Here is a 12,442-nt window from a genome sequence, read left to right as displayed (position 1 = left end):
TGCAATTATTTTACCAGCAAAAAACACACACCGAAGTCACTAAACCTTGATAAAAACAAACGACATCTCATACACATGCAGCGTGACTACTTCACAGAAAATTAACAGTCATTGCAATTATAACTCACACGTAGGAAAGGCTGATGAGCAAATCAGAAAACAGTATTATCACTCAACTTGATATTTAATGGTACGTTACCTAGAAGGCTAATGCCTAAACGAGAGAGCCCTTGTCTCAGTCCTTCTCCCAGATTCTCTGGAAGCTGCCTTCTCCATTCTTCCTGTCTGTTGTAATGTTCCTCATCCAGCGACAGCCTATCCATATTCCGAGCAAGACTTGTTGCCAGATTGGTAATTGACGTCAGTGTACCTAAATACGTGGAGATATACATTTGGGTCTGGATCAAAATGCTTTAATTTAAAACACGGAGTTGTTCACTGCCTCACTGAAATACTGCGCTTACAAGCAGAACAGCAAAGTCAATTGAAAAGTTGCCCATGTGTAACATTCTTTACTATTTGTGAAGCATCACCGCGTTGCTTCTGCGGTCCACATCACGCCTTTTACATTAGCCTTCACCAGGTTTGCCCAGCCGGTGGGAAAAGCAACTCATCCGAACATCCCTCCCTAAGTCCCACACTTCTGTGAGTCTAACCTAAGTGGAGTGGGGGCGACAGGAAGGCAAACAAATATGTACAGAACGAGCCCGCAAGGACTTCTCCTGAGCGAGCCTGACTCACCAGCAAGCAGCTGCAGCCATCTCTGCCGGCCGCCCGAAGCCACGCGATGGCACTGTTTAGACAGACTTTGCAAAACAAAAGCTGCTTGTGTTTAAAATCCAGCTCTGTCCTTCTGTCAAAACCCATCCACATACTTACACAGTTATGACAACTGTATCTACTTTTTTTTTCTTTCTTTTTTTTTTTTTAAAGAAATAATAAATACGATGAGGCAACACAGTGTAGGATTTCTGATGGTTAGCAGAAGTACAGAACACCTTCAATATTTCTGAAGTTATCACATGAAATACTGGCTGAGCCAAGCTGGGTTTCCCAGTGGGAGGTTTAAAATTCTGAAGTTTCTGAAACATTCTTACGCACTGTAGTTAAGCAGTGATCTGTTTAATACATAAGATGTTATATATGAGCTTTGTTACCCTCCCAGCATTTCGCTGCAGCCTAGCAAGCCAAATAAAGCTGCAAGCAATACTGTTTAAAATTTTAACACATTCTTTAACAATGCACGATAACAAAGCAGCAGTAGGAGCATCAGAGTGAAAAAATTACCTTTGGAAATGTGTTTTACAAATGATGTTGTTCCTCTGGAAACACCACTGACAAATGCTCCCGGGCCTCTGGTCAGCCCTTCGTATGGGAGCCTAAAGAAATCAGCTATGCCGTTCCCTATGCTTCTCACCAGACTAGCCGGGCTTCCAAGGATTTCCAGAGATCCAACGACCCAGCCTGTGTGGAGAAATGAGACAAATGTTACGCCTGCAAAAACTGCAGAAGCAGCAGTTGTGAAAAGGTTATTCCTTAATTCTCATTTTCACACTAGAATTCATCGCATTATGAACTTCCTTTGAGCAAAACACGGGAAATAACTCATCCACTATGAATTCAGAAATGGCAATCTTTCATACTTCGTAAATCAAAGAAATCCTTCTGGCAAACTCGCAAATAGCTTTAGAATGACTTCCTTCCAGGAGCTTCCCGTATTTCTGCTAAAACTGTGCTAGGGAGGTGGATGCTGGATTCTCACAGCTACGGAGGAGCAGCACTGAAAGTTCAGATTGCTCGGTCGGTTTCATACGCTATAAGGCAATGTCGTGATTTTACATCCTTATGTGATAGAATTGTGACAGCGAGTTTACACTGATACAGTGTACTGCTTTATGGGAGTGTGGAGGTCAATTGCTTGATGGAGTGTTAGGAAAGGGGATGCAGATTTTTGACAAGTGCTTAAGAAGTTATTTTAAATCCACCCCAACTCTTCTAAGCTGATCATTTTCTTTCAAAGCGTAGTGAAAGCCAGACAAATGTCTTTTTCTCAGTACAGTTGTGTAAACAGCAATGACATCTACATGCTGATTAGGTTACTCATAGGGGAGTATTCCCTATGCATATCCCACGAGAGGTATCTGTGGATCTGGTTTCCTATATAAATGCAAGGTTGCCAGCAGCTTGCTGGATGGCCAAGCGCGCAGGAATCTGAGCGAGCCTTGCTGGAAAGCTGCTTGCAGGTCTTGTCTTTCTCAGGCTGGCTGGCAGCAGATTTATTAGGGAAATAGTGCTGCAAAACTTTTTTTTTTTGGAGGTCCAGAGAGAGCGATTCAAAAACGGCAATAAACATGAAACGGGAACTGCCCGCTCTTTGAGCCTCAGTGTCAAGAATTTCAGCTAGCGCTGTCAGAGCCACACGAGGCACGACAGGGACAGAAGGCTGACGGACAGACCGAACTGCCTCCTGCTCTCCCGCTGAGGGCCCTTGATCTGCACTGCCCTCCTCATTCCCATCCCGTCACCGCACACTCCTGCTATCCAGATGCTTTCCTTCTTTGCTAGTAACCCCTCCCAGTCACTCCTGTGGAAGGCTGAATCATGAAACTCAACAGAAGAGAAAATGTTACTCATACGAAATGAATTAATCTCATACTATCATTCTAAGCTCCCGGAAAATCTATTATTCTTGTTGAATCTGTCCCACATTTCAGCCCTGGCAGGTTGAGAGCTCCAGTACAAGCAGTATAAAAAGTGGGAATCGCGCTGGACATAAGGGAGTGGGTGGGATGCACTACGAAAACAAAAAACAAGCACTGCTGGCAGCCGGATGAGCGGAGCGGCCCCAAGTGCTCAGCCCCACCGGCCCAGCAGCGTCCCGTCCCACTGGCAGCCCGCGCCGCTGGGGACCCAGAGGAAGCCAGCGCTGCAGGCCGGGCCTGCTACTCCCTCCGTGTCATATTTTTAACAAATTATGCTTGCCACTGTGCAAAGTGATGAAAAGCTGGAGGGGCGGGGAGGCATGTAAGGATGGAAAAGATGCTCTTTCTGCTTTTTCTGATCAATAATGTTGCAATAATCCCTTACAACCAGATGCATCTCATTATTTTTAAATGCTTTTGGCATTTCTGAAGCAGTAGCTTCGTTCTCCAAGGTGCCACTGTCACAGCGTGGTCCCTCCAACTGAGGCAGGCCTGACAGGACAGCAGTGCCTGACAGCTCGCCCATGCACCCAAAGCAGTGATGGGATGGTGCGAGGTGATGGGAGGGGGCTGCAGGACACAGCGAAGCAATGCCCTGCAACACCTGAGCAGCATTGCCAGGCCGCAACGCCAGAGGCTCCAGCTCCACACACCTGCTCAGCTAGACAGAATTCCAGGAAAGAAAACCATAATAAAACCAGCAGTGAAACTGGTTGAATGCAAAGCTGAGGGGCTGCCTGGTATTGTGGGGATGGGTTGTTATACCTGGCCCTGGCTGACATGCTGTCAGTTTTGGGAAGCAGTGGAAGCAGTGCACAGGGGAGACGTGGTCTGTGGTAAAGGTGGCCCTCCTTGGTCAGCACTGAGAGAAGAAGTCATGGCTATCCACTGCAAGCATGGACAACCCAACCCAAGGAAGAGGCGTGGAGTAAACAGGGAACAAGAAAATGATGAACTGGGAGTAATCCCTCAATTCACAAGTTCTGTGCTGCTCTGCAAACATACAGTGTCATGTTAAACTACAATTTCCCAAAGTATGCTTAGTAATTATATCCACTAATATGAAAGGATTATGACTGCATTAGGAAAAATTCACTGCATTTCCTTTGTAGGCAACTATAGGGCTAGATGTGGTTGACTGCAGCAATATTTTCAAACAGATTTTTAATAACTTTTAAATATAAGCTAACTTAATTAGAATAGGATGGGAGATTTCCATTGCAAGTTGCGCTACTTCAAGGCAAGCAATGCTTGTCAGTGTGGCAGGCGAGTTGGAACTAGATGATCTTTGAGGTCCCTTCCAATCTAAGCCATTCCATGATTGCATGATTCTAATCAGCGTGTTTAAGCAGAGCTCTTCAACTCCATTCGTTGCCTACCGGACTTGGAGTCCAGCTGCTCCTTTGTAGCACCTGGGGCAGCCTGATACAACCCCATTAAGAGGCTGTGAGGCCAATCCTGCCCCTCCACAGGGTGGCAATGCTCTTGCACACAGATGGAGGCAAAGCAGGACTGTATTCCGCAGGGAGCAGAAGCACACAGCTGCACGGGAATGCTGTTTGTGCAGATGCTGCAATGATTCACGTATGGGACAGTGGTGAGCAGAAGGGGGTCAAACATCCCCTCATCTTGCAGAAAATTAACATGGTTTAAATGCAGCAGAACATTCCCTCTTCTGCAAGAATCCAATCCAAGAGCTGTAACTCACCTGACAGTGAGGAAAGGATTCAGTCTGCAGACCATGTAACACTTTCTACTGGAATTTTTCCTTATTTTTAACTTTGCTGACACAGTCAGCCTTTTGACAAGTGTGACAAACCCTTTGTAATAAAGCAGTTGCTTTGCCTCCTCAGGCAAACACACACAAAATCCACCATTCTAATCACGGTAACTCCTTTCAAAATACACATTAGTTTTAATGCTGAGAGGGATTTCATTAATAACTAAATATAAGCTTATGTGCCTTCCTCTACAGAAGTTCCCCTGAAGCAGACCTTATTTCTTAATATTTAAATCTGTTTGATTTCAGGCTGTCATGAGCCCAAAGCAAGGGGTGGCCTGTGAAATGCTGCACTCTGCAAGAGTAGCACAGGAGGAAAGACCAAGACCAGGCTCAGGAATCTGTAACTAGCACATGTGCCTCACCTGGGATGTTGCAGATGAAAAGCCAATATAACCCCAATTTCCTGCTGCAGTCTATCACCACTCGTAGCACCACTCCCATCCAGTTGTGGGGAGGCAAAATCACACTGGGGACCACGACTGGCCACAGTTTCACTCTTAATTAGCAAGAAACTAGATCTCCCCTTTGTACTATGGGATTTGACTGTAAAACAAATCCAAACAAGTAGCAAAAAGCAAAACCTGCAAATTTTGCAAGCAACTACATATGGAAACACTGAATCCATGCACAATGTTATGGTGTACAATTGTACAGACAGCTGCCATATTCAGCTGTATGAATCGGGTACAAACACAGTGAAGTACTAGCTCACTATTTCTGTTCATAGATATCTGAAATGCATGCACACATTTTTGATAACTGTGCACAGAAATCAGGTCACAGCTACACTTGAAGTACAAATGCATACATCAGATTTTCAGAAAATCAATACACAGGAAAATAAACCCAGTGTTTCAGTGCGGAGTATGTGACTTGTTTGTGACCGTGGAGGAGCCTCTTCGTCTTTCAGGTGCAAAATCTGCTGCACACTACGAGAATTTACACGCTAAATATATTCATTATTTAAAGATTTATATTTATAAACTAATATTTACAGGAAACGGAATGTACCTGCTAACCTCCCTGACTAATTGCTCACTATTGATCCTATCTGGGAAAAAGTTGGTAACAGCAAACTTCATAGTTCTTGGATCAAAGGACAGCAAACATCTGTGTGCCAGTTTAGCATGAAGGCTGTATGAAGAAAGACAGATTCCTAATCATAAACTGCAGCCAAAAGGAGTTTTAACAACAAAACAACATTCAGGGCTATAATTTACTTCTGAATGCAGAGCAACATGCTGAATAATTTGATTAAATGTAGTTTTGGGGAGTTTATGTGAGGAATGTGAGTTGATTCTGTCTAGCACTATAATATAAAATGACAAAACCTAAGCCAGCTAGAACACATTTTTATGCTGTGTTCAGGGTTTAGTAAAGCCTTCAGGCGGCTGGCTAATGTTTAGCACAGCTTTACAAATCTTCACTGGTGTCTGCTCGGCCATTTTATTTCCCTTCTCTCATATGGTGGGATGTGAAATGCGTCTCAAAATACTGTATCATTACAAACAGAAATTGCATGGCTAACATCTAGATTACTCAGCCTGAGAGACAATTACAGAATCCTGGCACCTAATATAAATATTACAGGTTACAAAAAAGTACTGACCTGCTCTGAAAAGTGCTCCAGCAGCATAATGCATGGCCAAGGCATGGACAAGCTGCCTGCCAGTGGTGAAGATGGGTCCTCGCTCAAACACGGAGAAGGAGAGAGGGGTGTGATCTGAAGCTATATACAGTTTTAATGAAGCATGAATGCTGACAAGCAGATTAACAGGCTGTATTGTTAATTTTCTTAACTTCACTGGCTTGACTAAAGCTCTTGCATGCTCTCTCACTTGCTTGGGTAGTATCTGGGTAGTATCAGAAATATTCACCGACTGCCAAGCGCCTTTGTTTTCTGGAAGGTATGTATCAAACAGAGTCTTAATGTAGTAAACAAAGGTGTCTTCCACGTACAGCCTAGCTGGTTTGAGTTCAAAGCTGAGGTCATTCACATGAAATATGAAATTCTCTTCTTCAGAAAAAGCAATGCGAAGCTTTATAAAGCAGTTTTCCTTATAGTTTTCCAAATCTTTGTTAGAAACAATGAGGTTGTTCACTCTCGACCACTGCACGGTCTCATTTTTCTCTCCTTGGCACAGCAGGACTGCAAAATGGAAATTGGATTTGCTGTACAACTGATTGTCCAGTTGCAAGTCTTCACAATACACTTGGAGACTATAAAACGGTGGGAGGCCTTCCCCGGTGTCCTGCTGGAACTCTTGCGACAGGGGTCTCAGGTAGCTGGTTGTTGGGGCCATGTGGAGGAAAACGTTGTCTGCTGTGAGCCGCAGGAGTTCAGATGACACTTTGTGATTCGTAATATCATCAAACACGGCTAGACTTAACTGGCTGATAAACATTTTCAAGGACAGGCTCTGCTCTTGACTTCTAGACAGGAGGAAAAAAAAGTTTGTTACTTTATATGTATTTTGAGTTCAGCTAGCATCATGCTTAAAAAGCCATCAGGAGAGACCTGTTCTCAATAACATGGGAAACTCATTGTGCAAGTCCTGTTAATGGGATCTGACAGCCTTGATCACCACAGTGGGTATCACCCAGGAGATCTTCTAAGAAGTGGAATATTACACATCTATGCCAGGTTTCTCTTTCTTTCTTATCAATCAGCAGGACTGTTTGGACAGGAATTCCCTGTATATGCAGTACCGCCCTATCAGATTTGTGATATAGCCACATATTAAAGTAGACAAATAAAATTTTCTAATAATTCAAGTACAGCCTCAGCTGTTACAGAATTTTCTTGGAGCCACTACTGAAGGCTACTATTATGGATAATCCATTTCACATTATCGAAGTAGAATGCCCTCCAACTAAACCACCATGGCATTTTTATAGTGATGGCATTGAGGGCTTCCCCCCCTCCAGTGTTAAGTGCTTTGCCAAGTTTAACTAGCAACTGAGCTATTATGTACTGCCGATGACCAATTTCTGAGGGATTAATACTTAATTATAGCTCAAATAAAAACAGTACAAGACATTCCATTCTAATTGTAACACCACTGCCGGAGGCCAGGCATTGTGCATGTTAGAAATAGGTAGTGTTGTAATCACACTGAGCCTGAGCACCAGGCTGTGGTGTGTTACGGAGGGAAGTCTTCTAAGGAGTGTTATAATCAGGTGCAGTTAATTACTGTGTGTAAGATTATTTCTACAGCCCTTTCACATCAAGCTTCCCATCAGTTTTAGTAGGAGCTCATATGATTAAGGATGACAGGATCTGGTTAAATGCATTTTAAATCTGTGAACGCACTCAAAATTAATTAGGATTGGAAATGCTTTTTTTTGTTAAATGAACAGCTCGGGACTTCTTTTTGTATCAGACGTATAGTGTTTACCCTAAAGCAACTTGTCTTTTGATGTTAGATTGTCTTTTTTAACCGTGATATACAAAACATAACATGTGGTCTAAACATACGCCACAGAGCATGCAGCAGTATTAAATAAAACAAAGAGTTAAGCCAAAGTCCGTAAGTCAGTTAACACTCAGAAAGCTGACTGTCTTCTTAGGACTGTTGGGCTATGCTTTTACCCTCTTTTATTTGCTTTATGTACCTGTTGAGGTCGATCTCGATGGGTCCTGCTCTTCCCTCTGGGGCCAATGTTATAATTATTGTTCCACACTGATGGACAATGTCCACATAAACATAGCCAAAACCAGTCAAGAACACAACCTAGTGGAGAGAGTTAAAACACGCAAAGAATGCTACTGTTTTTAATCTGACACAATGTGAATAAATCCTATTAATGAATTCTGATTGAGATCTTTTACTCAAATCATAATATCATTTAGGAAAAAAAAGAAACAGTTTTCAATAGTTCAGAAAATAACAGCTCTGATACTGTAAGCATTTCAACTGTACAGCTAGACAGAATTTGCACCTCATCCATTAACTGAACACATTTTAATAAGAATGTTCTTCTACAGGAATAAGCAAGACATGCTTTCTAGGAGGAAGTTATATTAAAGAATAAACAGAAAATTTTGTGATTTTAGACCAATGATGAAGGTGCATTCCTGAAGCTCCACAAAATCCCAACTTCTCCAGAAAACAAACACTAAGTTAGCATTATCTTGCTATGCTGTAGCTCAGAGCTGGTTATACGAATGGTTGATAGCGTGATGCAAAACACACGACAGCAACATTTTAAGAAGGAAAACTGAAAAAGTAATGTGGATTCGTGACAATTTGCTGAATAACACTGAGCATGTTTTTAAGCCAACCACACCGGTTTTGTGAGAACACCTTCACATGCAAGGTGCTGTCACAAAGAAATGGCAAAAGTCTACTGGCAAATGTGAAAGGTCTAAAAAGTCAGGAAAATGGGAACTTGACAACAGGTTTGTGTCTTGCTTACACATGTGCCAACCTTCATTCTGAACAAGTTGTCCTTAGGAATAAATAGCCTAGTTTAAAAGAAGACGTTGTTTTTGGAGCTTGATTATGCACTATTTCCATGCAAGTGTTGTGTTTTTTCAGAATATAAGAAAGTTCTTTTAGGTTTCGAAAACTTGCAGCAGTCCTTGTAAGCACAAGGACTTGTGCTTCTTCTAGTCCTACTATCAACACCATTATTTACTAGACTGTAATGACAGGAGTTATCATTTAAAGGAATGTAACCTCAGGGAACAGCACGAAGATAATGGGCTAACACAAGTGAAATAAGCAGTTGTTTGTCTTGAACAATCTTTACTGCTGTTAACAAGTCACCATAATAAAAAGCTCTTGGAAGTTCATTAGGATCAGCACTTAAACTGATTCTAGCTTTGTTCTTTATTGTACAGATAATGAAGTTTCATTCATCAAATTACATCTGATTCTTCTGAGAATTACATGTAGAAGAATTTAATTAATATATATCGAGTTTAATCCTTCGCTTATCTGAAAGTTATTCTCCATCCTGCATTGGTGGAAAAAAGGACATTTATTGACTTGCCAGTACAACCTCGCTATTCTATCAGTCCTCATGGATCTTAAAGATTGGCCATTTTAATTCCAATTTCAGATAATTCTGATGATGATGGACAGCAGAGATAAATACCTTAAGTTTTAGTAAATGAATTATTTTTTTCTTTCTAAGGTAATCAAGATTAAGAAGTACCTATCTGAGATAGAAAGATTACAAATTACTTAAGATCCACTAAAGTACCAGTTATTTCAGTCTTAACCAAGTGTATGTGAAGTCAAATCTAAGGGTATTAGCACATTCATTGTTTACTTATGTTTACGGTTCTCTAAGAGAAAGTCTGATGGAGAAATTCTGGGAGAGTCTCTACATGTAAACCCTAAAACTTCAACAACAGAAAGCTACAATTTTTATTTGGAGAGTTCTTCAAGTAGACAATGTTCCCCAAATGTTGTCTTAGCATCTAATTCCTTCTAGGAGCCAGATACTTATAAAGAACCCTGGTCTGGCATAACATTAATGACTGAAATTTGAAACCTTGCATTGCTTGAGTGGCTTGCTGAATGAAACCGAACTACTTGCTATATAACATAACACTCAATAATCAAGAGCATTTTGTGATTGGTCCCCGGGGAAAACATCTGAAACTAGTATTTCTTTCAAAGAGCCAAGCAGTTTATGTTGATTCCATGTAAACTAATGACTTCAAAGATGGAAAAAATTCCCATCAAAAAGAATAACTTCAGTCAAGGAAGTTTTCATTTACCTCAAAACAGGAGAAAAATAACTGAAGGAAAGAATTTTTTTGTTTTTGTTTTATAAAGACATGGTTAGCTTCTGTGAAGACACAGAAGGAGAACAACAGTAATGACTCCTACAAGATGTAATGAAGTTACCAAACGGAAGAATTTTCCTGGATCTTCTGGGATTCTTTGCTTCCAGGAGCCAGAAATTTTCATGACTTATTTTTCCAGAGAATGTTTTGGACTTGCCAGGTTGATCAAAAATAAGTTCAGCACTACCAAGTCTGAGTTTTTGATCCAACTGTTTTTAAAATCAGTCGCTGCCAAGTATGTATCTGTATTCTAAAAATTCCACAGGAAGAGGCTTAGGAAGGAGAGGTCTCAAGACTTAAAGAAAAAAAAAAAAAAGCAAACAACAAAGCCAACAGAAAGGATATGCACATTGCAGAGAAACAATATACTATGTAGATCGAGGAGACAGAGATTTATGCTGTGAATTAGGAAATACTTTATAGTGATTTACTTGTGTTCCTTGATTGTTGATGTCCACAAAATCACTCCATTCATTTACTAATTCATCAGATGACATCACTTTCAGAAGAATGCTGGGTAACAAATCTCTTGTTTTGCAATCTGGATAGCTGGAGACTTGATGGTAAAGTTCATGATGAATCGAACATTCAGCTGGGATCTTTCTACAATAAACTTCAAACTTTGGTGTATCTGAAATATTTATATATAAAATATATAAGATTTCTAAAATCCATATTAAATGAAAACAAACCTATGCGTACACAAACTAAGAAGTTTCTAAAACACTCTGCCTGAAATATTACTAAGAAATAAAAACATTACTTTCCTACTGTTGGAACTATGTTTTTTTTTTTCTTTTATTTCTCTTATTAAGATTTACATAAGTAATTTTCCACTGATCGTTATATTAACACATTGTAGCTGGTGTTTTTTTTTGTTTTCACATTTGCCAACCTGAGGAAATGTAAGTGTTCCACGGGAATGAACAGTAAAATTTGACTGTCTCCGAGTTTCCTACAACCAGTTCACCTTGGTAGCTGGAACCATGGAGATCCAAAAGCCTGCAGCCTCATTACCTCCTGGTTAATTTCATTAGCTTGCAGGCTTCCACAGTGTGTTCTGGAGTCTCTAGATTTGAGATTCATTTTCATGCAGGCATCAAGTTCTTGTTTTAACCAAAACACAAACTGAATTCAACTTGGTACTGGAGATGAAGTGAAATCATTTATACTGCAACGGTACACTGTTTTTAATTCCTGCAAACAACATACCTTTGAAGTTCTCTTTTACAAGCAATGAAATGGAGCACCTGTTGTGGATAATTATACGAGGACTTGGATCTTCTGTAAGTGTTAGGTATGTCACACCAAGATGCTCTTGATAAGTCAGCGTTATAGCTCTAAAAAACAGAAGAAAATATATTGGAATGTGTAAGTTTTGGATGAAACGTATATGCATTATTACCCTGGACAAATAAAAACATTCAGAACTACCATCTAGAAGCTTCTTTATGATCAAGATACAATTCCACCAATACTTATGTAGTTAGGCAAGTACCTGTCTTCACTAAGCATTACATTGAAACAGAAGAGGATATGGAAATACTGTGAAACACATCAGAGAAAAAAATCACTTCATGGAGACTACTCATGAGTTAAACTGTGCATGTGTGTTTGCAAGATGAGAGCTCTAGCCAGCACAGATTTATATAAAATTAAAAACATGAGATTGTAAGCCCAAATTTTTAACATAAGTCTTTAAAATTTTCCAGAAGAATTTGCATGCATACTTTTCTGACACACATGAAAGATATTTTAAACAAACACATAAATCTGTAGCTGCCTACTCCCTTGGAATGATCCACAACGCTATTGCCCCTTCAAACGCTGATGCTATGGATTATCACTACATAAATTTTCAAAATGAAAAATCAATTAACTGTGTTCTACTCATTAGCTACTTATACATAAAGTACCTTCAAGCAAATCCTCTTTTGCATGTATGCAGTCATTGGCTATTTCTAAAAAAAACTTCACCTTATGGTGATTTTTAAAATTCAGACACCCTCAAAATTTGCTCAGGATCCTCTATGGCTGTCTCAGAATTTTAAGGAATTCTTTCTGTGTTCTTCACATTTTGGTGATTTTTTTTAAGCTGAAGTCTGTGTGGGAATGTTTGGTACCCATAACGATACCGAGTATTTAGGCGAGAGA

The 12,442-nt window shown here is 40.4% G+C and overlaps 1 protein-coding gene across 7 annotated transcripts in view; it reads right to left on the bottom strand.

Moving 5' to 3' along the window:
- VPS13B (vacuolar protein sorting 13 homolog B) overlaps positions 1-12,442 on the bottom strand; it is a 421,101-nt gene that overhangs the window by 17,750 nt on the left and 390,909 nt on the right. For all 7 annotated transcript variants that reach the window (XM_021386667.1, XM_021386662.1, XM_021386666.1 and 4 more), the window contains 6 exons: positions 11,501-11,628; positions 10,720-10,919; positions 8,101-8,219; positions 6,095-6,918; positions 1,288-1,464; positions 200-370 (listed from right to left, as the gene is read on the bottom strand). In XM_021386667.1, coding sequence (XP_021242342.1) covers positions 200-370; positions 1,288-1,464; positions 6,095-6,918; positions 8,101-8,219; positions 10,720-10,919; positions 11,501-11,628 — 1,619 coding nt within the window. The remainder of the gene's footprint in view (positions 1-199; positions 371-1,287; positions 1,465-6,094; positions 6,919-8,100; positions 8,220-10,719; positions 10,920-11,500; positions 11,629-12,442) is intronic.

Source organism: Numida meleagris, chromosome 2 (genome assembly GCF_002078875.1).
Source record: "Numida meleagris isolate 19003 breed g44 Domestic line chromosome 2, NumMel1.0, whole genome shotgun sequence".
Taxonomy (NCBI): Eukaryota; Metazoa; Chordata; class Aves; order Galliformes; family Numididae; genus Numida; species Numida meleagris.
This window is presented reverse-complemented; position numbering and strand designations above follow the sequence as displayed.